This window comes from Mauremys mutica, chromosome 5 (assembly GCF_020497125.1).
Source record: "Mauremys mutica isolate MM-2020 ecotype Southern chromosome 5, ASM2049712v1, whole genome shotgun sequence".
Lineage (NCBI taxonomy): Eukaryota > Metazoa > Chordata > Testudines > Geoemydidae > Mauremys > Mauremys mutica.
In genome coordinates, this window is record NC_059076.1 from 131280406 (window position 1) to 131308042 (window position 27637).

General features: G+C 61.6%; 1 protein-coding gene across 1 annotated transcript; it reads left to right on the plus strand.

Moving 5' to 3' along the window:
* The first annotated feature begins 16507 nt into the window (after positions 1–16507).
* LOC123370681 lies at positions 16508–26929 on the plus strand. The gene is made up of 3 exons (XM_045017386.1): positions 16508–16718; positions 18519–18570; positions 19757–26929. The coding sequence occupies exons 1-3, from the start codon at positions 16572–16574 to the stop codon at positions 26833–26835; spliced, it is 7278 nt and encodes a 2425-aa protein (XP_044873321.1). The 5' UTR covers positions 16508–16571; the 3' UTR covers positions 26836–26929.
* Positions 26930–27637: the final 708 nt, after the last annotated feature.

Here is a 27637-nt window from a genome sequence, read left to right on the forward strand (position 1 = left end):
TCCCACATCCTGAGTGAGTGCTCTAGCCACTGGGCTAAGTTACAAGGGATGTAGGGAGAGGGTGGCAGCTGCTCCTCCTCCATAGCTCTGCGTGGGGCTCTGCATTCTCAAAGCACCCCTGCCCAATAGTCTAGGTGTTCCCCTGCCTGGGGTTCCCACTGGTGCTTAGGTGTGAGCTAGGCAGTGGCTGTCAGGAATTAGGCAGCTGTGCACGTGACTAGTGGCATAAATGTAGGCACCTTGGGAATTTAGGCACCTATAAGGTTAGGCTGCAGCTGAACAGGGGATGTTGAGGCTCTCACTGGCGTTTAGACACTCAAATCCCTTTGTGAACCTAGCCCCTTGCCATTTATTGATTCTGCACCATTCTCTTCTGTTCGCCCCAACAACACAGAATCACAGGATGCAGATAACCAAAGTTCAGTCTAACCCTGCCTCCTCCATGAAGAGTGCATCTTGTGTTACTATTAAGCAATCATACCCATCGCTGTATCTTTTCAAGCCAGGTGTATTTAGCCATCTTTGCTTTAGCGGATAGTAAATACAATGATTTGCTCATGTAACACCACATCAGGGAGAGAAAAGCGTTGCCTGTTTCAGTTCTCTAATATCCATGTGAAGCCTTCTTTTCTATTTCAGTGCTCACCTCTTCAGTTTTAATTTGACAGTCACGTTTGAATGAACTCCAATAGTCAGAGTGCAGCTTTTCCAAAACTCCCAGTTTCACATGGTTTCTTCGGGACTCTGGAGCCATAAGTAAATTGGCCAAGTTTGCTGAAATCTTAGCTCTGTTGAAACATGTTCCTCATTGACCTAAGTTTTGGGTTAGAATCATAGAATATCAGGGTTGGAAGGGACCTCAGGGGGTCATCTATTCAACCCCCTGCTCAAAGCAGGACCAATCCCAACTAAATTGGGGTTGGCAGTAATCACCCCAAACCAGGTGAGCATTGCTAATTTTTGCACAGCTTTATGCAGCTCTGCACCATGTCATATTCCCATAAGTCTCCATGAAAAGAAACCTTTCCTCACATGGACCCATCTTCCTGGGTTCCTCCCATCCAGGTGGTGTATCTGTTGCAAACTTGTGTCAGCCATTTTAAATATGGAAGTCAGAAGTCATGTGATGCATTCTGCGTGCCAGTCCCAGCATGCCCATGGTGCTTATAGATGTAGGATGCAGAGGCTGGCTCACATAATTGTGAGTCTCTGGTGCCACTTTACATCTTCATTTTCAAGTCTATGGTGCAGTAAATTGGCCCCCAATAGACAATGCATAAAACACTATGTCTGGATGCTACATTTGTTTTTATTATAAAAATGCATTATGTGCTGCAGTGCATGACACTGGCAACACTATTCAGTTATGGTTCTTGGCTTCCATCTGGAGGGAGGGATAAGTGTCTCCTAACACAGTGGTTCTCAAACTACAGTCTGTAGAGAGGCTTCTGGCACAATTGTAAAGCTATCTGTTTGTGAAGCCTTGCTAATAGTTGCTGTAGCCAGTGTGAGGATTCTTCAAGGATTGCCAGAGACATTTTGATCAACTAAATCAGGGGTAGGCAACTATGGCACGTGTGCCAAAGACGGCACATGAGCTGATTTTCAGTGGCGCTCACACGGCCCGGGTCCTGGCCACCGGTCCGAGGGGCTCTATAGTTTAATTTAATTTTAAATTAAACTTCTTAAACATTTTAAAAAATTTATTTACTTTACATACAACAATCATTTAGTTATATATTATAGACTTATAGAAAGAGACCTTCTGAAAACGTTAAAATGTATTACTGGCACACAAAACCTTAAATTAGAGTGAATAAATGAAGAGACGGCACATCACTTCTGAAAGGTTGCCGACCTCTGAACTAAATAAAAAAAAAACAAAAACAAAACAAAACCAACCTCCCTACCCCTCATGAAGCATTTTGCACCCATGCAGGGTTGCTCCATGTCTTTCTTTGCTGTAGGTTTCTTTCATGTAACTCCAGTTGTGATCATGTTTAAAATTACAGAGATCATGAATTTAGGGTCAGCTCCTCAGCTGTTGTTAATCAGCACAGCCCTACTGATTTCAATGGAGCTATGCTGGTTCAGACCAGCTGAGGTCTGAATCAAATTTCTTGAGACTTACAGTGGTGTGACAGAGCTGAATTTGGGCTGTGGATATATGATGATATATGATATATGGGATGAGTGCTTAGAGACAGAGTTAAATAAGCAAGCTAGCAATAAAACAAAACAAAACAACACTGCCCCAAACCTCTTTATTTTCCTTTCTGGCAATACCCACAAATTCCAGATGACTTTAGGAAAGTAATCTCCTAGAAATGGCAACTGAAAACTCATTAGTAGTAAGAGATGGTTTTTGAGGACGTGATTTTATTACCTTTACAGAAGCTAATGCCTCTTCATTTTACTGTCCTCTGCACTGTTTCAGTATTATCAGAGTAAACCCACAATATAGAAAAGAATTCAGGTCCAAGAGTTGTCACAGGCAAATACATATTTGGAAGACTCCTTTCCTAACAGACTTTTTAATTTGAAGGCTCTATCATACTTATAGAAAATACAGATTAAGCCTGCCCTAATGGCTAAAAATCTGACTTGGCTGACTGTGCCAGGGATTACTCACACATGTTAATCACAAGCAGTTGTATTTAATCTGGACTCAGATTTATTTTTAATAGGTTACACATGATTCACACAACGCCCCAAAAGACAGCACTCAATCTCTCTCATGCCAGGACGCCTCTCTCCTCTAGCAAACAATATCAGATGCTTAAGGCCACTCTATGGCCTATACTCAGGGATGGCTCCTCTTTGACCCTAGTCTGGGTAAAATCAAATCATCAGACATGCACAGTCTACCGAGGACTGTTGTGCCAGCCAAAGTGACCACAGATGATGGCATCACACCTAAGATGCAGTATGACATATATTTCTGTTTCTGGTAAGACAGCAATATCATAATTATAAGTAAAATCAGGACCCATCAGGGTCTCTCAATTGCCAGTGCAAAATAGTGTGGCACTAACCTGTTGAGATGGATATTAGGACTTGCTGTTCCACACATCAGAATCAAAGCTTGTCAAAAAAGTGTTTACAGGCCAAGACTACTCCAATGATGCTGCCTTTTTCTGGAGAAGTTGAAGAATTTCAGCTCTGCTTTCCAAGGTCCCCAAGATTCCATCCACACTATGGGGTTGAACATCTAATGGCAGAAGACCAAGGTCCAAAACCTTGGAACTGGCCACCAGAACCCTGGTGCAGGTGAGGTTGAGTACCATGGAGAGCTCATCTACCTGGATTGTAGGCAGAGTTCAAATGGTTACAGCACACTGGATGTTCTTAGATGAATAGGTCTCGCCACCTCCTGCGTGAAGCCCATGTCCCACTTATGGATGGATCTATCAAACCTGTGTATTACATGTATTGCTAGACAGGCCAGAAACCTGGAACCTCTTACAGGCAGACTTAAGAGCAGCTAGAGGCATTTCATGTGTTGTCAGCAGGGCCGGCTCCAGACCCCAGCGTGGCAAGCTCACGCGTGGGGCGGCCCTTTCCCGGGGGGGGCGGCAGGCTGGGCCGGCAGACCTGCCGCAGTCATGCCTGCAGGAGGTCCACCGGAGCCCCGGGACGACCGGACCTGCCGCAGGCATGACTGCGGAGGGGGCGCTCGTCCCGCGGCTCCAGTGGACCTCCCGCAGGCATGCCTGCGGCAGCTCAAGCGGAGCCACCGGACCTGCGAACCATCCGCAGCCGCGGAAGGTCCAGCCGAGCCGCGCGACCAGCGGACCCTCCGCAGTCATGCCCGCGGGAGGTCCGCTGCTCCCGGGCGCCTCCCGCGCATGACTGCTTGGGGCAGCCAAAAAGGTAGAGCCGCCCCTGGTTGTCAGTGCCAAACCCTGAGCATAAAGTGGTTTGACTTTGTGCAAAATGCTTTCTATTAATCACTCATTATATTCAAAAGCAGTGTTGCATGCTCTGTGGTCATCTTTGCCATGATGGACAAAAAAAACCCAGCACACCGTGCTCTCAAATTCTCCATTGATGTGCAAAGGGGTGCATTTCTTGACTCTACGTAGTTCCACCTGGGGGGCCACTCCAGAGATTCATGGATTCACAGGATTGAGCTAGATCTGGGAACGTCACTACACAATGCCTAGTGTGAGGCAGTGTTCCCTCTATTTTTTTACATTCGTATGCGGAATGCATTTTGTTATGTGCACCAATACGGAGGTGATGTGTGGCGGGGGTGGGGCAAAGTGTGGGAGTGGTCTCAGATTTGGAGTGCAGGGGGGTGAAGGTTCTGGGCTCGGGCTGGGGATTAGGGGCTCAGGGTGCAGGAGGGGGCTCAGGGCTGGGGCAGAGGGTTGGGGTGCAGAGAGGGTGAGGGCTACGGCTTCAGGTGCAGGCTTTAAGGTGGGGCTGCAGATGAGGGGATTGGGGTGCAGGCTGTCCCAGGGCTGCGGCAGGGAGGGAGGACACCCCATAGCCATCTCTCACCACAGCAGCTTGAGGCTGGGTGAGAGGCGTCTCTCCACAGCTGTGGCAGCTCTGTCTGGGCTGGGGGAAAGGCGCCTCTCCATGGCCGTGGCAGCTCTGACGGAGCTGGGGGAGGGGCGCCTCTCCATGGCCGTGGCAGCTCTGACGGGGCTGGGCTGAGCTGGGGGAAGGGCGCCTTTCCCCGGCTGCAGCAGCTCTGGTAGGGCCAGGCCAGGGAATGGGCGCCTCTCCCAGTCTGCACAGTCCTTGATAAGACCAATACACATAATTTTAACACTGACTGAAATTCATCAGGGTCATGTGTTCAAGTGGATTTGATATTGGACTGAAGGGCCTAGATTCCAATCCCTGCTTCACTAATGACCTCCAGCGGGGCCTGGATAAGTCACTACTCCTCTATTTCCATCCCCACTCTTTGTCTGTGTTGTCTGTTTAGATTGTGAGCATTTGGGGCTGGGACTGACTCTCATTGCATATTCATTGCCACTTCTCCCAGCTCTAGTTGAATCCCAAGCACCATTTTGGATGTGAAACTGTCTCTTCCTCCTTTCCCCCTCATGCGTCCTTCCCCCCCTTATTTCTTCCCTTTCCTTTATCTTTCCTTTTTCCTTCTGTCTAATAAGAGTCTGGCTTAGCCAACCAAGACCGTATATTTTCCAACACTGTTCAAAGCCTATGACTAGAAAGAGGCAGCTAAAAGCATAGCCCTAAACAGCACAATGCCAGTACATGTTTGGCAGGTCTCAGAGTGGCTGATAAGACTGTTGTGCAGTGCAGTGTTTTAGAACAGTGACGTTGTGAGTGAGAGGCAGCGCCAGAGACAGAAGCTGCATTTTCTCTCTATGTTGTTCTTGTCTTTCCCCATTTTTGTGTGGTTGTGTCACGTTTTGTCTTCTAGGAAACAGGATTGGATTTTAAGAGCAACAACAGCTCAAGCCCATCTTAGCTAACTTCTTCTCTTTTCCTCCAAAAGCGCAGTTATTACAAACTTTAATACCACCTAAGTCAGGGGTTGGCAACCTATGGCACGCGTGCCAAAGACGGCACGCGAGCCGATTTTTAATGGCACGCTGCTGCCTGCCAGGACTCCAGCGTGCCATTAAAAATCCTGCCCAGCCTGGCCCGCTCTCCTCTGCCCTCCACTTCCCCCGCGGGGGCAGGGAACAGAAGCATAGCCGTGCACACGGGGTGGGCAAATGGCCCCACTCTCCCGGAGCGGCAAGCCGTGGGGTCCGCACTCCCAGGCCAGAGCGCCTGGCTGAGCGCAGCAAGCTGCCGGGCCCTCTCCCGCCTTCAGCCCTCCCCTGGAGCCCTGCCACCGCGCACGCAGCACTCTGGGGGTTGCGGCTGCGTGGTAGCGTATCTGGCTCTGCTAGGAGTCTCAAGGTAAGGGGTCCGGGCTGAGGGGGTTGGATAAGGGGTGAGGACAGTCAGGGGACAGGGAGCAGGGTGGGTTGGATGGGGTGGGATCCTGGGTGGGTGGTTAGGGGCAGGGGTCTCTGGAGGGGGCAGTCAGGGAGCAGGGGGGGTGGATGGGGCATGGGAGTCTGGAGTCTGTCAGGGGGTGGGGGGTGGATAGGGGTAAGGGCAGTTAGGGGACAGGGAGCAAGGAGGGTCCTGGGGAGGGGCAGTTAGGGTGGGGGGGGTCTCTGGAGGGGGTGGTCGGGGACAAGGAGCTGGGGGGGTTGGATGAGTTGGGAGTCCGGGGGGGCTGTCAGGAGGCAGGGGTGTGGAGAGGGGTTGGGGCAGTCAGGGGACAGGTAGAGGGTAAGGTTCTAGAGGGGTGTAAATGGGTTGGACTCACCCCTGCGGCGCCTCCTACTGGTTGCTCTCCAAATTCGCTCTGTTCAGCCCTGGAGCACCCCCTGCAGGCAGGTGATCCCCCTGTTCGTAGGCCCCTGTGTCCCTCCTCGGACCCGGTGCCCTTCTCTCTGGGGTGCTGCCCCCTAGCAGCGACCCCTTTCTCTCTCTGTCTGGGTTTCCCCTTCCTTGGGAACCCCCCACCCTACTATCCCCACTTCGCCTCAGTAGTGGCTACTGCCCAGTCCCTATTTAGCTGCCGTTCACTGGGGCGGACTGCAGTATCCAGTACTCATCATCGGCAAAGGAGGGTTTGGACCTGCTGCTTTGTCCTACCCTTAAGGTGCCCTCTGCAACCTCTCAGTACCTTCTGCCCTCTGCTAGGCTGCAGCCTGGGGCTTTCCAGACCAGAGCTCCCCAGCTCCTTAGCCTGTCCCCAGCCCTGCTTCACCCTAGGTACCTTGTCTCATCCACTAAGCAGCCAGGCCCATCTCTCTCTATCACCAGAGAGAGACTGTCTGGGCTCCTAGCTTCCCTGCCTTTTATAAGGCCCTGCTCCTCAGTTTGGGGTATGGCCCCCAGCTGCAGCCACTTCCCTAATCAGCTCAGCTTGAGAGCAGCCGCTCTCAAGCCCTGCCAAGCTGTTTCTAACCCCTTAAAACCCCGGAGCAGGGTCCACCCTGCTACAGGGAGCGCTCTGCCTGCTTGGGCTGCCCTGCTGGCCGGAGGGCTCCCCCTTCTCTGGCTGCCTTGCTAGCTGGAGCTCCTTCTCCCTTCCTGGGCTGCTGCTGCTGGCTGGAGTGCTTCTTCCCAGGACTGCTGCTGCTGCAACTGCTGCTGAGTGGGTGAGTGAGGGGTGGGGGGGGCCTTGCTGGCCAGCCCCCACTCCCCCACCTCTGGAGGGAGAAGCCAGGACCCCACCACCACCACCACTACAGCTGCCACCTGTGGGGGGTCCTCCCTGCCTAGCCACTGGGGCTGCTAGAGAAGGAGCTGCTGCTGCTGCTGGAGCTGTGTTCGTCCTGGGGAGCTGCTGGAGCCTGGAGGAGGATTGAGAAGACCACCGGCTGCTGGGAAGTGCACAGGAATCTGAAGACCACTGTGGAGGGGGCCTTAAAAACTGAGTAACTCTTTGACTGTGCTCTAGAGGTGGGGGTTTAGACTGTGTTTGTGGGGACACAGGGGGTGAGGCGTTGAGCCTGCCCCCTGGTCCATCTGTGTCCCCCCCAACCCCCACCACCACCGCTGCCCCCTCCACCACCCCTGCTGGCCCCTTACCATCTGCCTCAGTTCCTGCCTCTGGGACTCAGCTGCTTGCCTGGCCTGCCGCGCCCTATTGCCACCGTTTGGGCCTCCAGCAGCAGCCAGCCAGCCATTGACTTTGCACAAGCGCTTGTGGGTGCACGCACCCCCCCCCTTCCCCGGACTCCCCCCTGCCCCTCTGCAACAGGCCCCCTAGCTTTGCCCCTTGTTGCCTGCCCCGTTTGCCCCTTGTGGCCCCTCCTCCCCCGCCCCGCCCAGCTTCAGTTTGTTTGCCTGCCCTGCCCGTCTCCCTTTGCAGCTTTGTTTGTCCTGCCCCAGCCCTGAAGCCAGCCCCTTAGTCCCTCTGCCCCACTCCCAGCCTGGTTGCTCCCCTCCCTCCGCGGCCCCTCGCCCTGATTAGCCCCTCCCCTCGTGCGCCCATAGCCCCATCAGTGCGCTTGTGCCTCTCCCTTGTTTAAGTTGCCCCTCTTGCACTGCACCCCCATTGCTCTTGTTTCCCCTCCCCTCCCCTAGTGCAGCTAGAGGAGCCGGTTTTCGATCTTCTGTCGGTGACTACCCCCCCCCCCGAAGTCCTTGATAGTCCCCGTATCTGCCCCCCCCTCTCTATTGTTGGCACCATCCTCCCTGCCCACAGCCTAGCAGGGAGGAGTAGGTGACCTGTCCCTTACCCCCACCCCCCTTTCTCCTGTGTTTGCCCTCCCTCCCCGTTCAGCATGGCAGGGGGCGCGGCGGGTGGGATTCCCGGGACGACGTCTGTCCCCCCTCCCTCGCCTGCTCCCCCCAAACGCCTCCCGGTCTCGACCTCACCCGCCGCTGCCGGACCACCTGCCACCGCTCCCGCTGAGGCGCCGGCAGCGGCGACCGACGGGGTGCCCTCTGCTGCTGCCACGTCCCTCGCCCCTTCCGCCTCTGGGGGAGCCCCCCCAGCCGGCAGAAAGGGCCAGGGCAAAAAGAAGGGAAAGGGCCCCGCTAGGAAGACGAAGCCCTCCATGGCGGAGCCTGCCCCCGCTGCCGCGGCCCCGCCACCGGCCGCGGCGTCCCTCCCCGCTGTTCCCTCCACCAGCTCTGCGGGTGTCCCTCCCTCGGCCCCCAGAGCGTACGCCCAGGTGGCGGCGGCCCCCCCGCCCGCCGCTACGTCATCTCCCCCGACCGCCGCCTCCGCTACCATCTACAGCGGCCGGGGCCCCTTCCCCACCTTGACCCGGAAGCACGGCGTCCGTTGCCTCCTGGTGCCCGCCTCGCCCCACGTGGAGACCTACGTGCGGGCGTTGGCGAGGGTGGTGGGGCCCACGGCCATCGTGGCGGCCTCCAAAATGTACGGCAAGGTGGTCTTCTTCCTTGCCTCGGAGGCCGCCGCACAGGAGGCGGTGGAGAAGGGCCTGGCGGTGGGGGGCGTGTTCGTCCCCCTGGAGCCGCTGGAGGACCTGGGGGTCCGTGTCGTCCTGACCTCCGTCCCTCCCTTCCTGCCCAATGCCGCCCTGTTACCCGCCCTCTCGACCCTGGGGAAGCCCATTTCCATTGTGAGCCCTCTCCCCTTGGGCTGCAAAGACCCCGCCCTCCGTCACGTTCTCTCGTTCCGCCGGCAGGTGCAGATTCAACTGCCGCCGGCGGCGCGTGGCGGAGAGGCGCTTGAGGGGTCTTTCCTGGTCCCCTACCAGGGGGCCCATTACCGGGTGCACTATTCGACGGGGGAGGCCCGGTGCTTCCTCTGCCGGGCGACGGGGCACGTCCGGAGGGACTGCCCCTTGGCCCGGCTCGGAGGAGTTCTCGGGACCCCCGAGCCCCGGCAGGGTGCCGGCCCCGCCATCGCCGGTGCCCCTGACCGCCCGGTACCCAGAGCCGCCCCTCCTCCCCCTCGGTCCGTCACTGCTCCCGCTCGGGCCTCAGGGGTGCATTCTCCGGAGCGCCCAGATGAGCAGGAGAGCCCCGCCTCCGCTGCCTGCACTCTGGCGGGGCCTGTGGAGGAGGGTGCGGCAGGGGTACTGCCGGGCATGGGAGGGGGCTCTCCCCAGGGGGACTCCTCCCTCCCTCCTGTTGTTCCACCAGTGCCTCTCCCAGTCCCCAAACTGTCTTCCCTACCCCCCGACCCGATCCCTGTTGACCAGCCCGCAGGCGATGCCATGGAGGGCTGGACCCGGGTGGAGGGTAAGCGGGGTAAGCGGAAGGCTCGGGCTCCGCCCGTGCCACCTGAGGCGGAAGCCCCCTGTAAGACCAGACGGGGGGCCGCAGGCACCGAGCCTTCCGCCATGCCCACGGGGACAACCCATCCGCCGATGACGGCTAGGGCAGACGTGGCAGCGCCGGAGGGTACCACCATCCCTCCTCCGCAGTCCCTTCTTGCGGAGGCCTCCGATGCAGCCCCTCCTGTCCCCTTACCACCAGCGCCCCCCGCAATACCCGAGGCGAGCGTCGCCTCGGGTGCGTGTGGGGAGGACCCCGGGGTGGTGGGAGGTGAGCTCCCCTCCATCTTCGCGGAGATCGAGGCCCTGGGTCTGACCCCGGTCACCCCGGGGGAAGACGACCCTCTGCCAACGGGCCTCGACTTAGCCGACCTCACCCCAGCTCCCCCTTCCCCTTGCTCCACCATCCCTCCTGCTACGTCCGCTCCCGCCTCCGCGGGTCCCCTGGACTCCTTAACCTGCCCGGCTGCGGATAGCACCCCGCTGCTGGCCGCCGAGCCTGTTGAGGCGACGGCCGGTGCCTCGTGGCAGGGTGATGGGCTACCGGGGGTGTCCCTCGGTGGTGCGGAGCAATCGAGTTCCTTCCCGGGTGGGGGCCCCCCTGAGGGTTCCACATCTCCCCGTGCCGAGGCTGCTCTGCCTGCCGTTGAGCCTGAGCCCGGTGTCGTTGGGGACCCCCTCCCTTCCCCTCTAACTCCCCTACCTGGCCGCGAGGAGCCTCTTACTGATGGCTCAGCTCCTGAGGCCCAGGGTCCCGTCTCTCTCCCTCCCCCCACCCCTGCTCCTGACCCCAGCCCTGCCCCCTCCACCTCCCATGATATTATTGCCGCCCCTGGGGCTGTCTCCTTCCCTTTCCCAGAGGATGACTCCCGGGGAGCGGCCTTTGAATTTCACAGTCCCGACCCACTAGGGGCTGCAATCTTCCCTCCGCCGCCCCCCACTGAGCCGGGGTCCGCCCCTTGCTTGCCCGTCCCAGTCGGCCACGGGGCTGCGCCAGAGGCCCCACCCCCCCATGTGCTGAGAGAGGAGTTGCAGGAGTTCCTGGAGGACGTCCGGGGCTCCCGCAACAAGGTCGTGCTTGCTCTCCAGCGCTGGGGGGATTTCCACCAGCTCCTCCTGGCCACGCGGGCCCTCATAGGGGAGGGCAAGGGGACCGGGAAGCGGAATGTCGCGGCTTACCACCGGGCGCGCGGCTTCCGTGACTCCCTGCTCGCCTTCGGGGTGGGCCACAGTTTGCTGCGCGGCCCAACGGGAGCCGTGAGCGCCCCTGCTGACGTAGATCCCCCCCAGCCCTCCTCATGGCAGTCATCACCTTTGCCACACTAAACACCCGGAGCTGTAGGGTGGGTTTCCGCAGGAGCCAGGTGCTCTCCTTCCTTCGGGAGGGGGGGTACTCCGTGGTTTTCCTGCAGGAGACCCACACGGATCCGGCCGCCGAAGCTAACTGGCGGCTGGAGTGGGGGGACGGGGTCTACTTCAGCCATCTCACCACCCATCAGGCTGGAGTGGCTACCCTGTTCTCCCCCGACCTACGGCCAGAGGTGCTGGGGGTCGCCGAGGCTGTGCCGGGCCGCCTGCTGCACCTCCGGGTCCGCATGGCGGGGCTTGTGGTCAACCTCATCAACATCTATGCCCCGGCATTTGCCCCGGAGCGGCTGCAGTTCTATCGGCAGGCGTCCGCCTTCCTCGGCTCCCTGGATCCTCGCGAGTGCCTGGTCCTGGGCGGGGACTTTAACACCGTCCTCGAGGAGCGGGACCGGTCGGGAACCGAGCAGAGCCCGGCCGCCGCGGACGTCCTCAGGGAGATCGTCGCCCATCACTCCCTGGTGGACGTCTGGCGCGACCACCACCCGGACGACGCCTCCACGTACACCTATGTCCGGGTGGAAGCCCATCGGTCGTGCCACTCCCGGTTGGACCGCATCTATCTGTCCCGGTTCCATCTCTCACGGGCCCAGTCCTCCAGCATCCGGCCGGCCCCTTTTTCGGACCACCACCTCGTCACTGTGACGGCCTCTCTCTGCGCGGAGAGGCCGGGGCCGGCCTATTGGCACTTCAACAACAGCTTGCTGGAGGATGGGGGCTTCGTGGCGTCCTTCCGGGAGTTCTGGCTGGCCTGGCGAGGGCAGCGGCGCGCCTTTCCCTCGGCGCGGCGGTGGTGGGACGTGGGGAAGGTGCGCGCCCGGCTCTTCTGCCGTGACTACACCCGGGGCGCCAGCCGACGGAGGGATGCGGCGATAGGGCAGTTGGAGCGGGAGGTCTTAGAGCTGGAGAGGCGTCTGGCCGCCAGCCCCGAGGATCCATCCCTTTGCGGAGCGTGCCGGGAGAAGCGGGAGGAGCTCCGGGTCCTCGAAGACCATCGGGCCCGGGGCGCCTTTGTTCGATCCCGCATCCGCCTCCTTCGGGAGATGGATCGCGGCTCCCGCTTCTTCTACGCCCTGGAGAAACGGAGGGGGGCCAAGAAGCACGTCACCTGCCTCCTGGCGGAGGACGGCTCCCCCCTCACGGATCCGGCGGAGATGTGCGAGAGGGCCCGGACCTTCTACGCGCGCCTTTTCTCCCCGGATCCGACCGATCCTGCCGCTTGCAAAGTGCTCTGGGACGGACTCCCGACGGTCAGCGCGGGCGACCGGGACCGGCTAGAGCTGCCTCTCACTCTGGCCGAGTTCTCGGAAGCCCTCCGTCGCATGCCCACCAATAAATCCCCGGGCATGGACGGGCTGACCGTGGAGTTCTACCGCGTGTTCTGGGACGTCCTCGGCCCGGACCTAGTCACCGTCTGGGCCGAGTCCTTGCGGAGCGGGGTCCTCCCTCTCTCGTGCAGGCGAGCCGTGCTCGCTTTATTGCCGAAGAGGGGGGACCTCCGCGATTTACGGAATTGGCGTCCCATCTCGCTCCTCAGTACGGACTATAAAATTGTCGCGAAGGCCATTTCGATTCGGCTAGGGTCCGTGCTGGAGGACGTGATCCACCCAGACCAGACCTACACCGTCCCGGGCCGTACCATCTTCGATAACCTGTATCTGGTCCGGGATCTCTTGGAGCTTGGGTGCAGGGATGGTCTGTCGTTCGCCCTCCTGTCCCTGGATCAGGAGAAGGCGTTCGACAGGGTGGACCACGGGTATCTCCTGGGCACTCTGCAGGCGTTAGGCTTCGGGTCCCAGTTTGTGGGTTTTCTCCAGGTGCTGTACGCCTCCGCAGAGTGTCTGGTCAGGCTCAACTGGACCCTGACCGAGCCGGTCAGCTTCGGGCGGGGAGTGCGGCAGGGGTGCCCCCTCTCGGGCCAGCTGTACGCCCTGGCGATCGAGCCCTTCCTCTGTCTCCTCCGCAGGAGGTTGACGGGGTTGGTGCTTCGGGAGCCGGAGCTGCGGCTGGTCCTGTCGGCGTACGCCGACGATGTGCTCCTCGTGGTCCAGGACCCGGGCGACTTGGCGCGGGTGGAGGCCTGCCAGGCCGTGTACTCGGCGGCCTCCTCCGCCCGGGTCAACTGGGTCAAGAGCTCTGGCTTGGTGGTAGGGGACGGGTGGCAGGCGAGCTCCCTCCCACCCGCGCTTCAGGCCATCCGGTGGAGCGCGGGTCCGCTGCTCTATCTCGGCGTTTACCTTTCTGCCACGCATCCCTCTCCGCCGGAGAACTGGCACGGTTTGCAGGGCAGGGTGGCGGAGCGGCTCCGGAAATGGACAGGACTCCTCCGGTGCCTTTCCCTCCGAGGGAGGGCACTGGTGCTCAATCAACTGGTCCTGTCCATGCTCTGGTACCGGCTCAACACCCTGGTCCCGGCCCCGGTGTTCCTGACCGACCTCCGGCGGGTGGTGCTGGAGTTCTTTTGGCCAGGACTGCACTGGGTCCCTGCAGGGGTACTCCACCTGCCCCTGGAGGAGGGAGGGCAGGGCCTGAAGTGCCTCCGCACTCAGGTCCACGTCTTCCGCCTCCAGGCACTGCAGAGGCTCCTTTATGGTGCGGGTAGTCCGGCATGGAGAGCCCTGGCGCACGCCTTCCTGCGCCGCTTCCGAGGGCTCCGATACGACCGGCAGCTCCTTTATCTCGACCCGAGGGGCCTTCCGCGAGACCTCTCCGGGCTGCCGGTCTTCTACCAGGACCTCCTCCGGACCTGGAAGCTGTTCTCTGCGACCAGGTCCGTGGCGGCCACCGAGGGGGCAGACCTCCTCGCGGAGCCCCTGCTACACAACCCTCAGCTCCGTGTGCAGGTGGCGGAGTCCCCCGCGGTGCGCCAGAGGTTGGTCCTGGCAGAAGCCACCAGGGTCGGAGACCTCCTGGACTACGACCGGGGAGACTGGCTGGATCCCCTGACGCTCGCTCGGCGGATGGGGCTCTCCAGACCTTGTACTCCCCGGCTCGTACTACAGGAGGTGAAGGCCGCTTTGCCGCCCGCTGCTCGGGCTTACCTCGACCGGGTCCTGCGCGAGGGCACGCCCCGCCCACCCTCCACCCCGAGCCCTCCGGACCTCTTCATCGGGCCCCTGCCCCGTGGACCCGACCGGCCCCCCCGCCCCTTCTCCGCCAGCCGGCTGCACGATCTGCAGCCGGTCCATTTCCAAACCGCGCCAAGGAAACAACTCTACGCGCTCGTGCTCCATACCGTCCACTTCCTCGCCCTCGTGTCCCGCCCCGACACCAAGTGGCGGGACCTCTTGCCACCTGTGGAGGGTGAGGAGCCCCGGTGGGCCAGCCTGTACTCCACCCTGGTCCCGAGGCCCGCCGGGGATATCAGCTGGCGGCTCCTTCACGGGGCCGTGAGCACGGGCGTGTACTTGGCGCGGTTCACCCCTGTCCCGGACACCTGCCCCTTCTGCGGCGTGAGGGAGACCCTGGCGCATGCTTACCTAGAGTGCGCCAGGTTGCAGCCCCTATACCGGCTCCTCACCGACATTCTGTTACGTTTCTGGCTGCACTTTTCCCCTCACCTCCTTATCCATGCACTCCCTATCCGTGGCCCCACAAAGTCGCGGGACCTCCTGGTCAACCTCCTCCTCGCCCTGGCAAAAAAAGCCATCCACGCGACCAGGGAGAGGAGGTTGGCCGACGGAGACTCCTGCGACTGTGGGGCTTGTTTCCGGTCCCTCGTCCGCTCACGTCTCCGGGCAGAGTTCCTCTGGGCGGCGTCCGCTGGCTCCCTTGACGCCTTCGAGGAGCAGTGGGCGCTGTCCGGGGTTCTCTGCTCGGTGTCCCCATCAGGCTCCCTCCTTATGACCCTTTGACCTCACTCCTGTCCCTGTTCTTTTATTAGTTGTCCCCCGCACTTAGTGGGTTTCCGTGGCCCTGTAGATCCTCCCCTTGGGCTGGGGGGAGGATCCGTTAGCATGGGGCGGGTTTCCGCCCGCCCCCTCTCCCGGATAACCCAATAGTACAGGGGGCAGTCAGGGAACAAGAAGCAGGGAGCCTTAGATAGGGGATGGGGTCCTGGAGGGCAGTTAGGGGCAGGCATCCCAGGAGGGGGTAGTCAGGGGACAAGGAGCAGGGAGGTTGGGAGTTCTGAGGGGGGCAGTCACCCAGCCTTCTGCTCTGAGCCCCGCACCCCTGCACATCCCCCAGGCTCCTGCCTTGAGCCCTGTACCCCCCTCATACACACCCAGCCCTCTGCTTGACTCCTTCACACACCCCGCACGACCCCAGCCCTGACTCTGGCACCTCCACACATACTCAGCCCCCCTCTGCCTTGACACCTGCACCCCCCTCATGCTCAGCTGAGAAAGATCTGTGTGGAGCAAAGCACAGGTGCTGGCCATTAGGCAGACTGATTTGCTGAAAATATCATAGTGTAGGGCAGAGAGCTGTGCAGCCTTAAAACAGAAGAGAAAACATAAGAACATAAGAACGGCCATACTGGCTCAGACCAAAGGTCCATCCAGCCCAGTATCCTGTCTACCAACAGTGGCCAATGCCAGGTGCCCCAGAGGGAGTAAACCTAACAAGTAATGATCAAGTGATCTCTCTCCCACCATCCATCTCCACCCTCTGACAAACAGAGTCTAGGGACACCATTCCTTATCCATCCTGGCTAATAGCCATTAATGGACTTAACCTCCATGAATTTATCTAGTTTTCTTTTAAACCCTGTTACAGTCCTAGCCTTCACAGCCTTCTCAGGCAATGAGTTCCACAGGTTGACTGTGCGCTGTGTGAAGAAGAACTTCCTTTTATTTGTTTTAAACCTGCTGCCCATTAATTTCATTTGGTGGCCCCCAGTTCATACATTAGGGGAACAAATAAATAACTTTTCCTTATTCACTTTCTCCACACCACTCAACATTTTATATACCTCTATCCTATCCCCCCTTGGTCTCCTCTTTTGTTTTGACTTCTGAGTAACTAGTGAGGTACTATAGAAGCTGTTTTGGGCTGGCTTGGTAAATCTAAGTATTGGAATATCCACCAGCGTTTGGGGTTTGTCTGCCCCGTTTGGTCTGCAGTTCACCCTGATTGAGTGACCTCAGCTGGCTCCCATGGGCAGCACCGTCACAATGTTATCAATGAAAGACTGATTAAAAGGTTAGAAACCCTGCCGGCTGGTGAGAGAGTCAGGGAGCTCAATCTCATTAGCTTAGCATAGAGAAGGTTATGGGGTGACTCTGTCACAGTCCCTAAGTACCTACATGGGGTGCTGGGGAGGGGCTGCAGGGAGCCAGGGTCTTGCCCACCTCTGATGCCTGCAGTCCCTTTGTGATGTCAGGACCCACCTGGTCCTGGCTCTTTATGATGCGTCACTGGAACAAACAGCCCCTCAGGCGAGATCCAGCCACAGCAGCAGCAGGGAGTGTAGCGTCTCCACCCCCAGTGCGCGTCCAGACCGTCCTCCCCAGCATGTTTGACGCGGGAGTGGGGATCATGCAGAGCTGGTTCTGTGCCTGCTGGGACAGCTCCTGGGTGTTGTACACCTGCGTCCTTCTGGTCCTGGTCATCTGGGTGGCCATGGCGACGCAGCACAGCTTCTCCTGGAGAAGCAGGATGGTAGGAGGACCCCCCCCAGCTCCCCTTCAGCCATCCTGCGCTTGCCTGGACACAGCCCCACGGAAGGGAGGGTGGGTGGGTGGGAGCGCCCGAGGCCCCCTGTTCTGACCAGGCCCCGTTGGGCTGGTGGGGCACATCTGCAGCGAGAGACAGGGCCACAGACAGAGCTTGTGGCTCCATTCATTGGTTGTTCCTTACTGCCCCGACCACCAGCTAGTGCTAGAAATGCCAGGGCTCTCCCTCGTGGTCCCAGGCTTCCCGGCACCCATGGCACTAAGCCGGCTCTGGCCAGTTATTTCCCTACGCTGGGGGAAGTTGACCAACAAACCCTCCCAGCTCCCTCCCAAAGCCACAAGCTTTCCTGGGTCCCTGGCCTCCCAGCCGGCCAGGGAGAGGGCAGGCAAGAGGTGGGGGGAGAAAGGGGGAATCCAGGATGGATCTTTGGGTTTGGTCAGTTGGGGATCCTGCCTCGGGTCCCAGATCAGTTGGGGAGCTGGGCTCGCAGGTGGGAACCAGGGGAGACGGGGAGAGAAGAGGAACCCAGAGCACATTGCGAAGCCCAAGGGCCTGGTCCTCATTCGACTCATAACACCGGGGGCAGAAATCACCCTCTGCAAGGGTCAGACCCAGGGCCCATGGACAGCGAAGGAGGAACCTGCTGCCCCACCCCCAGAGTTACTCTGCGGCTGATGCCGTTTCGGCTCCGGGCAGATTGCCCAGCCGGCTACAGTGTCTGTGTTTGTCACCCAGCTCCCCAAAACAACCGGGCCTTGAATGGCTCAACTGGCCCCAGCCCCTGAACTAACGTCCCATCACACGGCCCTGCTTGGGCTTCCTGGTGCCGGGGTCCCCAGTGCCCCGGGGGCGATGCAGCAGCTCCTACAGCCTCGGTTTCTTGAACAGTCTGTAATCCACAGCTCAGCTGGTGCCAGAATGGGGCAGCCTGGAATTCAAGGGGCTGAGGGAGTGCCAGGGGCAGCCTGGTGCCCAGGCAATAGAAAGGGGAGCCCAGGGCAGTCCCTCCAGCCTGTGTTCCCTGGCGTATGGCCATGGGCTGCGGGGGGGGGAGGGTGCAGTGGTGAGCCAGGGACCCCTGGGCATGTGGTTGGAGAGGGAAGTCCAGGTTATCTGGCTGGGAGGCTGCAGAAAGAGGCCACTCCGGCTCTGTGGCTGCCCCTACCCAGAGGTAAGGAGCAATTCCCAGCTGGCATGGGGTTCTCACGCTAGCTCTCACCGACTGGTGGCACGGGCAGCCGGAGCTGTGGCACAGGCTAGCTGCCCCCGTCCGTACCCATGGCAGCCAGACGGGTCTGTCCTAGCCTGTGCTGCTGCTGTGCACGAAACCACGCTTACATCTCTGGGTTTAGCGCGCTAGCTGGAGGGGATGTAGCATGAAACTGTCTGTGCAAGCTGGGAATCACCCTGCAAGCTCCAGGGGCAGATGGGCCCCATGCGTGTGGGTCCGGGGGCAGCAGAACATCCCAGACACTTGGCGTAAGCTGGCTCCAGTGGGGCGCGGCTGCAGAGGCCGTGGGCACAGCCTGGCCTTTCTCCCAGGGCCCTGCTGTGACTCTGGTGTGGCGATGCCCCGATGTCGGGGGGTGGGGGACCCAGGATTGTTCCAATAACACTTGGGTGGGGACCCCGGGGCATGGCCGAAGGAGCCTGGAGTTCTCCAGCTGCAGGAGGTGGAGGGAAGCGTGGGCACCCCTGGCACCGGGCTGGGCTGGGCGGGAGGCTGGCACTGCGCGGTCTCAGTCTGGGTACCACGTAACTCTGCGGCTTCCTTGGCTCCCGCAGGCTCTTCTGGTCCGCAGGCTCCGGCGGAGGGGGACAGAGGACGAGGGAGAAGGTAAGGCCCTGCCTCACCCTCCCTGACGGCTCCCTGGCTCAGAATCCCAGGGCTTCTCCCAAGCCCTCCACCCTGGCCCAGGGGTCCCACACGAGGCCCCCCCCCCCCCGGCTTGGCCTGCCCCTGGGGATGGGAGCAGGAGCCAAGGTGCTGACTGGAGCCAGGATAAGCTGACACGGTGCTAACGAACCATCATCTGGGGGCTTTGCAGCGATGGAGGCAAACACCCCATTGTCTGTCCCCTCTGGCAGGTTGTCCCCATGTCCTCCAGGGCTTTGCGCAGGCTAATGGTGTGCATCAGGGGGGAGCTACCTGCCCTTCCCAGAACAGGGCAGCTTTGCCAGCAGGAAGCACTGCCCACTGCCCAGCAGATCTTGTCTTTATTTCACCCCGTCTGCTCTGTCTTGGATTGGGGTGTAGCCCTCTGGCACTCCGTTGCTGTGCATCGTACCAGGGCTTGCAAGGCCAAGACTGCTAGGTGCCGCCAGCCCCTGATATTTGCCAGAGAGATTTCCTGGGATCCCGCACACTGGCGAGACCCATTTCTGCAGGATGGGGCACCGGCTGGGTTATTTGCACCAGAACCATGTGCCATCCGGGTTTCTGGTACTGGGACAGCGCACCGGACAGATTCACGGCCCTGGCACAATGCCCGGGCCGGGTTCATGGCGCTGGGACTTCACCATGGCCAGGTTCACAGCACTGGCAGTGTTTGAGAGGGGGCCCGGCGTGGTGCTGGCGGAGTGTTTCATCAGGCTCTGGGCTCTCACAAGCTCAGCATGCCTGGTTCTGGAGCAGCAGCGCAGAGTGACCTGGGGCCAGGGCACTGGAATGAGGGGGCCGGGGGGCCAAGCCCACTCACTTTTGACTGGCTGTAAGGGCGAGCAACAGGAGGCAGGGCGTGCAGAGAAAGAGCAAGCAGGGGGCAGGCTCTTGGAGGGAAGCAGTGGCAGAGGAGCGGGGCTTGGTGTGGGGGCGAGGCCTCGGGGGGAATGGGTCACAGGCGGGCGGGGCGCTGGGAGAAGGAGTGGCACGGGGCAGGGCCTCGGGGTTAGGAGCTGTGCGGGAATGGGGATTCGGGGTTGGGGTGGTACAGGTGGGTGGGGTCACGGTTCGGGTGCCCGTGGCCCCCGCTACGTTCAGGCCCCATCTCTCCTCAGAAGCCCTCTCTGCTGTTCTGTTTTAGGTGCAAAGAAGCGGCGGGTGAAGCAGCTGCGTGACCGGCTGTGGTGGGACCCCCCACGCCGCGCTCACCGAGCCGCCAGGCGCCGCTCCATCCGCCAGCTACTATGTGACAACTCAGACTGTGCCCTGTGCGACGAGGCGGCCCGGCAAGCCGAGCGGCTGGTATACACCGATAGGGCCAGCGCATGGGTCCCTGCTGGGCCAGGGTCACCTCCTGCTCCCGCCTCCCACTCCAAAGGGAGAAACCTGCTCGGTAGAGGCCTGGATGTGCTGCAGTGGTGCCGCTCTAGGACATCTATAGGCGACCAGGTCCTCCCACCGGCACAGGGCCCCTTCCCACCCAGCAAGTCCCGCTCCCCTCCCGAGCGCCAGGCAGGCAGCCGGAAAACGGAGTGCCGCCCGCCGAGGGAGGATGAGGAGAGGCTGTCCCGCCCACAGCAGGCCAAAGGCTCCTCCACAGAGCAGGACGAATGTCTCTTCTGCTCCTCTCTCTGGGCTGAGACTCTCCTTCGCGGGCAAGAGCAGGCCCAGAGCTCCTCTTCTCTCCAGCACGAGCCGCCCCTACTCGCTTGGGAGCTGAGAACTGGGTCGAGCCAGCACGAGCCATTTCTTCCCAGGCATGAGGAGTACCCCGGCCCCACTCCTGCCCAGCATGAGCCCTTCCCTCCAAGCCAAGCGGAACATGGCTGGGTCGGGAGTTTCCTGCACAGAGGCAGAGCAAGGAGCCCCCAGGCCGCTCCCCAGAGGCATGTGCATCGCCCCGATTGGATGCCGTTTTTGGCCAAGTCCTCAGGCGGGACCAGGATGTCAGGGCGGGAGGCCAAACGCCAGCGAGACCAAGAAAGCACGGCACCCAGGGCCACGGGGGAAGCTCCGATGTCTCTAGCTGGGAAACCCCTGGCGCGGGTCAGCCCTGGAGCCCTGCGTGTGCCCGGCAGGCTCGAATTGGCCGAAGTGGAGACCCCCTTCCTCCAGCGCGACGTCAGGGAGAGTCTCGAGCGGCACGTCCAGGTAAAGAGGCTGCAGCACACCCTGGGGCTGCCCTGCACCCTGCAGAGCGCTTTGAAGATCTTCATGCCCCCAGCACCGAAACGCATCGCCCGCAAACCCTCGGGGGCAGGCAGGGTGGTGACGATGCCACAGGCCCTGCCCTTCCTGAGCGTCGGCTCCAGGACAGAGCTGGAGCGGCATCTGCAAAGGATGGTGCATCTTAAGAGATGGGGGCTGCCCAGGAGGATCCAGGAGTCCTTGAGGCTGCTGATGCCAGCCACACCTCCACACCCCCGGCTCGGCCCCCTGCCGTCTGGGAGATGGGCTCCAAGGGGGCCAGGCCCAGTGACGAGTGCAGCCCAGACGCCCAGCCTCAGAGCTAGAGCCCCAACCCAGGCCTCCCAGGGCCCCGCCAGAGCGTCCAAATCCGCACCCGGCTCGCACTGCTGCAGAGACACCCGGGAGATGCAAGGGCACATTGCCAGGAAGGGCTTGGAAATCAGACTAGGCGCGCTGCCTGCCGTGCTGAGGAGCTCTCAGAAAATGGCTGCCCTGGGGCGCAGAGACCTGCTCCTGCCTAAACTGATCCCCCCAGGCTGCAAGGCCCCCCTGGCCCGCCACCAGCTCTGCCCCCTGCTCAGCTGCAAGGCGGGCAGCGTGGAGCTCAACGTGAGGCACAAGCACATCCAGTACCTCTGGGCTCTCCCCACCCTGTACGCGGAGTCCCTGGCCAAGATGGTGCCCTGCCCGCCCGTGCCACCCACCCCCCTGCTGCCCCTGGGTGTGGCCATCGAGTTCTACCCCCTGGAGACCCCCTTCATGGCCCCCGAGGGCTGGGAGTTGCTGGAGAGGCATGTCCTGAGGAAGCGGCTGCAGCACGAATGGGGCCTGCCGGGCCTGGTGCGGCGATCGCTGAGGTGTTTCATGCCACCCCCGACCACGCGCCCCAGGCCCAAGGGGAGCGACTGGCTGGCAGCCATGGAGCTCCGTGTCAGCAGCGGGGCCCCTCCCATCCCTCTGGCCACCAAGAGGGAGCTGGAAGCCCACATCCGGCGGAGGATGGCCGAGAGGAGGTGGGGGCTCCCCAGGAGGGTGCAGGAGTCCCTGCGGGGCTTCATGCCCCCCACGACCGCAGCTCCGGGGACACATCCAGACACGCAAGGCAGAAGGGCCAGCCGGCCACTCAGGGGGCTGTCAGCGAGAAGGGCTCCAAGAGAATCACCCTCCAGGGTGGCACCCCTGGGCCCCACAGCGGTGGCTGTCTCCTTAGCTGGGCCCCTGGGAACTGCATGGCGCCAGCCCCTCAGCTGGGACACGTGCCACCAGCTGCTGGAGAGACATTTGACAAGGAAAAACATAGAGATTCGTCTGGGCCTGATCCCCCGCAGGGCCCAACACTCACAGGAAGCCGCCCGCCGGGTGGGAAAGCTCCCCTTGCCCCGGCTGATTCGGCCGGGCCAGAGATCCCTGGAGCTGCGGCCCCGGGAGCTGCTCTTCCTGGAGCAGGCGGCCTCGGATCACCTGGAGCTCAACCTTCTCCACAAGCACCTGAGCTTCAGGTGGGGGCTGCCCACGCTCTACCGACAGTCCCTGGCCAAGTTGTTCCACTCAGGCCCCTCGCCCGCCCCGCCGCCCGTCAGCTCCCACGCAGCTGGGACCAAGTTCACGGAGCAGGAGCTGCCCTTCCTCCCACCGGGAGCCCGGGAGGAGCTGGAGCTCCACGTGAGGAAGAAGAGGCTGCAGCACGAGTGGGGGCCTCTGATCATCCAGAAATCCATGCAGGGCCTGATGGCAGCTCCCCCCGGCCCCAGCCAGCCCAAGGCCCCTCCGTTGGCCGACAGGGACGTGGCCATTCTCCAGCCTGAGCTGTCCTTCCTCAGAGAGGGCAGCAGACGAGAGCTGGAGCTCAACCTCCGCAAGAGACTCATGCACCGGCGCTGGGGGCTGCCCAGGAGGATCCAGGAGTCGGTGCGGCTGCTCCAGCCTGCCTCAGCCCCTGCGGAGTTCAGGCCTCGCAGCCGTACAGAAAAGGACGCAGAGGGCCCTTTCCTGCTGCCCTGGCACAAGAGCACCGTGCACCTGGAGCGGGGCGTGGGGAAAGCCAGGAGAGTGGTCGCTGCTCCCCACCCGCGGCTCAGCCTGGGACGTGACGCTCAGGAGCGGCTGCAGATCCACGTGGCAAAGAAATGTGTGGAGACCCGGCTGGGGGCCGTCCCCGCTGCAGTGAGACGCTCTTGGCAAAGGCTGCATCTCGTGTCCCGGCTGCCCCTCCCCAAGCTGATCCCTGCTGGGGACAGGGCCCCGAAAGCCAGGAGCCCCCTGCTGCCCTTCGTGCACCCGGAGGACGTCTGCCACCTCGAGCTGAATGTGCAGCACAAACATCTCACGGCCCTGTGGGGCCTGGGCACTCTCTACACCCAGTCCCTTAGCAGGATGGTCTCCAGGGCGCCCCCTGGGCCGGTTCCACCCCGTGAAGCTGAAGTCGAGTTCTGGGCGCGGGAGGCTCTGTTCCTGGGCCCGGAGGCCAGAGAGGCCCTGGAGCTGCACGTCAGGAAGAAGAGGCTGCAGCACGAGTGGGGCTTCCCCGCACTCATCGAACAGTCGCTCAGAGCCTTTGTGCCAGAGCCCCCGCTGCTGGGGCCGACCGCAGCCCGCCAGCGCGCCGAGCTGCACGTCCTTGTCCTGGGGCAGGAGCCTTCGCTCATGGACGGGGACACGAGAGGCCGCCTGGAGCGTCACCTCCGGAAGATGACGCTGCAGCGGAGGTGGGGCCTTCCCCGGAGGATCCAGGAGTCCTTGTGGCTGTTTGCTGCTTTTGCCCCACCAGCTGGCCCGCAGCTTCCTGGGGCCGGTGGAGAAAAGGGCGTTGGGCAAAGCCGGCTGGGGCCCAGCCAGCCATACATCCCCGCAGGGAGCCGCTTGGCAGGAGACAGCAGAACCCATGGCCTTGCTGCTGAGTGGAGGGATGAGCTCCAGCGGCACCTCGCGAGGAAGTGCCTAGAGATCAGGCTGGGGGTGAGGCCGTCCCTGGTGAAGAGATCCCAGAGAGTGGCCAGGGAGGGGGAGAGGATCCGCCTCCCCAGGCTGATCTGCGCAGGCCAGAAGCCCTCCAAGCCCAGGGCCGGCTCCCTGCTCTGCCTGCCGCCCACGGCTGTGAATACACTGGACATGAACGTGAGACACAAGCAGCTGGTGTATTTCTGGGGGCTGCCCACGCTGCAGGCGGCGTCCCTGCGGAGGATGATGCCGAAGGCTCCGGCTGTGCCGCTGGGGAGTGCAGCAGGGAGGGCCCGGATGCAGATGGGCCTGGGTGGATGCATGGGGGCTGAGGAGCCAGAGAGGAACGGCTACAAGGAGCCGCCTCTGGTCACGGGGCCGCCTCTGGTCACAGCCAAGGCCAGGCACCGTCTAGAGAGCCACATCCTGAGAAAGAAGCTCCAGCACGAGTGGGGCTTACCTCGGGTGGTGCTGAGATCCCTGGGCGCGTTCACACCCCCACTGCCTGGGAGGGGCCCCCCGAGGCGGGCCCAGGCCCCAGCCAGCGAGAGCTTCGCCACGGGCAGCCTGCTCTTCCTGCACACGGAAACCAGGGAGCGCCTGGAGTCACACGTCAGGAAACTGGCCCTGGAGCGGAGATGGGGCCTGCCCAAGAGGATCCTGGAGTCCTTAAGGATGTTCCTGCCGCCTGCCCCACCAGGAGCAGAGCCCAGAGGCCAAACCCAGACCCTGCTCCATGTCTCCCCTACACCCCCCCGAGGTCCTACAGCCCTCTCCATGGGGCAATTGGAAGAGCTCCAGCCATGCCCCGGGGAGCCCCTCAGCCACCGGTCCCAGCACTGGCTTGAAATGAGGGTAAAGGAGGGCAAAGCCAGCTGCCCTGAGGCAGTGTCCCAACACACCCTGGGGAGCAGCAGCAGGAGAAGCCAGGAGACCTCCCAGAAGAGCAATGGGGAAGGGCCCACGCTGGCACGGGTGCATCTTGCTTCTCCGCGAGCCGCAGCACACCGGCTGGACATCCATCTGGCGCAGAAGGCCCTGGGCTCCTTCATCCTGCCGCCCTGCGTCATACGCTCCCAGGCCATCTATGCCGACATGGCAGCTGAGCGGCTGAGAGCCGCTGCCCAGGAACACAGGCGGGAAATGAACATCCGGCTGCAGCGCAGGATGGGCCGGAGAAGCCAGCTGGGAGGGCCCCGTCAGGAAGCCCTGAGAGAAAGAACCCGCCCCGCGGGCACAGGAGAGCTGGGATTCCCGAGAGCTGGCTCCTTGGGCCAGAGACTGATCAGAGAGTCCCAGAGCCAGGCAAACCAGTACCTGTGTGAGACGTGCCATGGCCTCTTCATTGCCGGTGAGGAGGGATTCAGCCCCCAGCCCTGTCCTGCCGAGGGGGCTGGGAAGTCAGACGTGGCGAGGACTCAGCTAGAGACTCATGTGCGCCCGAGGGACAGGGAGACGTCAGGTGATGTCTGCAGAGGGGAGGAAGGTGCATCCTACCAGCGGTCTCGGGATCTGAGCTGTGCAGCTGGCGCCCCCCCGTACGAAGGTCCCGCTGGCGCTGAGGAGATGGTCGGGGACTGGGACAGCGAGGCCGTGGCAGCCTGGGATGCGGAAGGAGAAGGCAGCCTGGGGTGGAAGGTGAGGAGGGACACCGAGGGGCGACGCGGCATGAGAGAGATGCCGGCGGAGGGGACAGGCCCCAAGGCTGGAACCAACATGAGGCAGACAGAGGCCCTGGTGCTGACTGAGGCATCGCCCGGGGCTGAACAGCCGCCCCGTGCACCTCCAGGGAGAGGTGCTGAGTCACCGTCCGTCCCCTGCAAGGGGAAGGGCTCCACCTTCAGGGGAATCATGCTGGGCTTCCTCAAACACGTCACCTCCAGGGCATCGATGGAGAAGAGAGGGCAGGTCGACAGGTCAGTGGCTGCACCACATGGAGCCCCGCCACCCCCTCAGAAACTCGCCCCATCCCCCAAGAGCGTGACCTTCAACGCCAACGTCCACGTGCGGGCAGATGTCAGGAGATGCCAGCTGTGTTCCAGCTCGGAGGAGATGGACGGTGCTGGGAGAAAGGAGCCAGCCGCAGCCACTCGGACCAGGGGGCTGCCAGGGAATGGGGCTCCCCAGGGATCTGCGGCAGCCTCCCCTGATGCCAGGCGAGGGGATAGCATGACCAGGGCAGAAGAACCTTCTCAAGAGGAAACAGGGCCCTCAGCAGAGTATGGTGGATACCAAGAATGGGTGACCCTGAAAGTGACCAAATGCAGGGAGGGGAAGGTGCATGTCCCCAGTGGGACGCCGGCTGTGCCAGCGGGACCTTCTGCCCCGTTGCCACCACCCCCAGCCTGCCCCGCTGCCAGGGACGCCAGAACAACCGGCAGTCACAAGGGAGAAGGAGGCAAAGGAGTCTCACAGTCTGGCTCAGCAGCCCTGGGCTCCAACCAGCCGTCTCCCATGGAGTCCTCCAGAACAAAGCTCAGAGAGCAGAGGGGTCGGGGACTCATCCCTTCTCGCCCACGGGGCCACTCCAAGAGCCGGGTGGAAGGCCTGCGGTGCAGCGGCAGGGCCAGAGGACCGGACAGCGAGGGGATCCTGGCCCGCAGCAGAGAGTGGAGATCCAGCAGCAGAGGGAGGCCCACCGGCAGAAGAACAAGGTCCAGAAGCAGAGAAGGGGAATCCCTGGTGGGAGAGGAAGTCCAGAATCGGCAGGGCACACACAGGAGGCCCGGCAAGGCCAGGTCACACGGGGTGGCCACACCAGCCAATGGCGTGGGAGGAAATGCCACCGAGGACACATCCGGGACAGTCGGAGTGTCTAACCTGGAGTGCCGTGGGTACCGGGCTAGGCTGGAAATTGGGCTTCCGCAGCCAGGGTCACGTCCTGGCAAGAGCACAGGCCAGGTGTGCTGGTTCCACCAGCATCGTGCTCATGCCCACCTTCGCCACGTACACGACAGAACGCCAGCGCTGCGCAGAGAGAACCTGTGTGCCCTGCGGGAGAGGATGCAGGCCCGGTGGAGGAAGCTGTCCCCGTCGCTCAACAGCGCCGCCTCCGAAGAGGAGAGCCGCCTCCTGTCCGTGGATGAAAGTTAGGGTTGGGGCTTGCAGGTGGCTAATAAAGCTCAATTTTTGTGCAATCTGCAGGAGTGATCTGGGGCCCGACACAGCAGCACAGGGGAGGGGAGGGTCTAGTGGCTGGCACTACTGTTGCCAGGTGTCCAGTTTTTGACAGGAAGGCCTGGTTGAAAAGGGACCCTGTCGGCTCCAGTCAGCACCATTGACCAGGCCGTTAAAAGTCTACTTGACAGCACAACGGAGCTAAGGCAGGTTTCCTGCCTGCCGTGGCTTCACCTGGCACCCAGAAGTAACGGTATGTCCCCCTTCCAGTTCCTACGCATAGGGGCAGCCAGGAGGCTCCGCACGCTGCCTCCACCCCAAGCGCCAGCTTCACAGCTCCCATTGGCCGTAGTTCCCAGCCAATGGGAGCTGCGGGGGCAGCGTCTGCAAACAGGGCAGCGTGCAGAGCCCCCTGGCTATGCCTCTGGGTAGGAGTCGGAGGGAGAACATGCCACAGCTTTTGGGAGCTGTCTGAAGTAAGTGCTGCCTAGATCCTTCACCCCGACCCCCTCCTGTGCCCCAACCCCTGTCCCAGCCCTGACCCCCTCCCATCCCCCAAACCCCTCATCCCCATCCTCACCCCAAAGCCTGCATTCCCAGCTGAAGTCCTCACCCCCCTGCACCTCAACCCACTGCCTCACCCAGAATTCCTCATTTCTGGCCCCACCCCAGAGCTGGCACTCCCAGCCAGAGCCCTCACCCCCTCCCGCACCCCAACCTCCAGAGCCAGCCCAATGAAATGAGCGAGTGAGCGAGGGTGGGGAGAGTGAGCGACGGA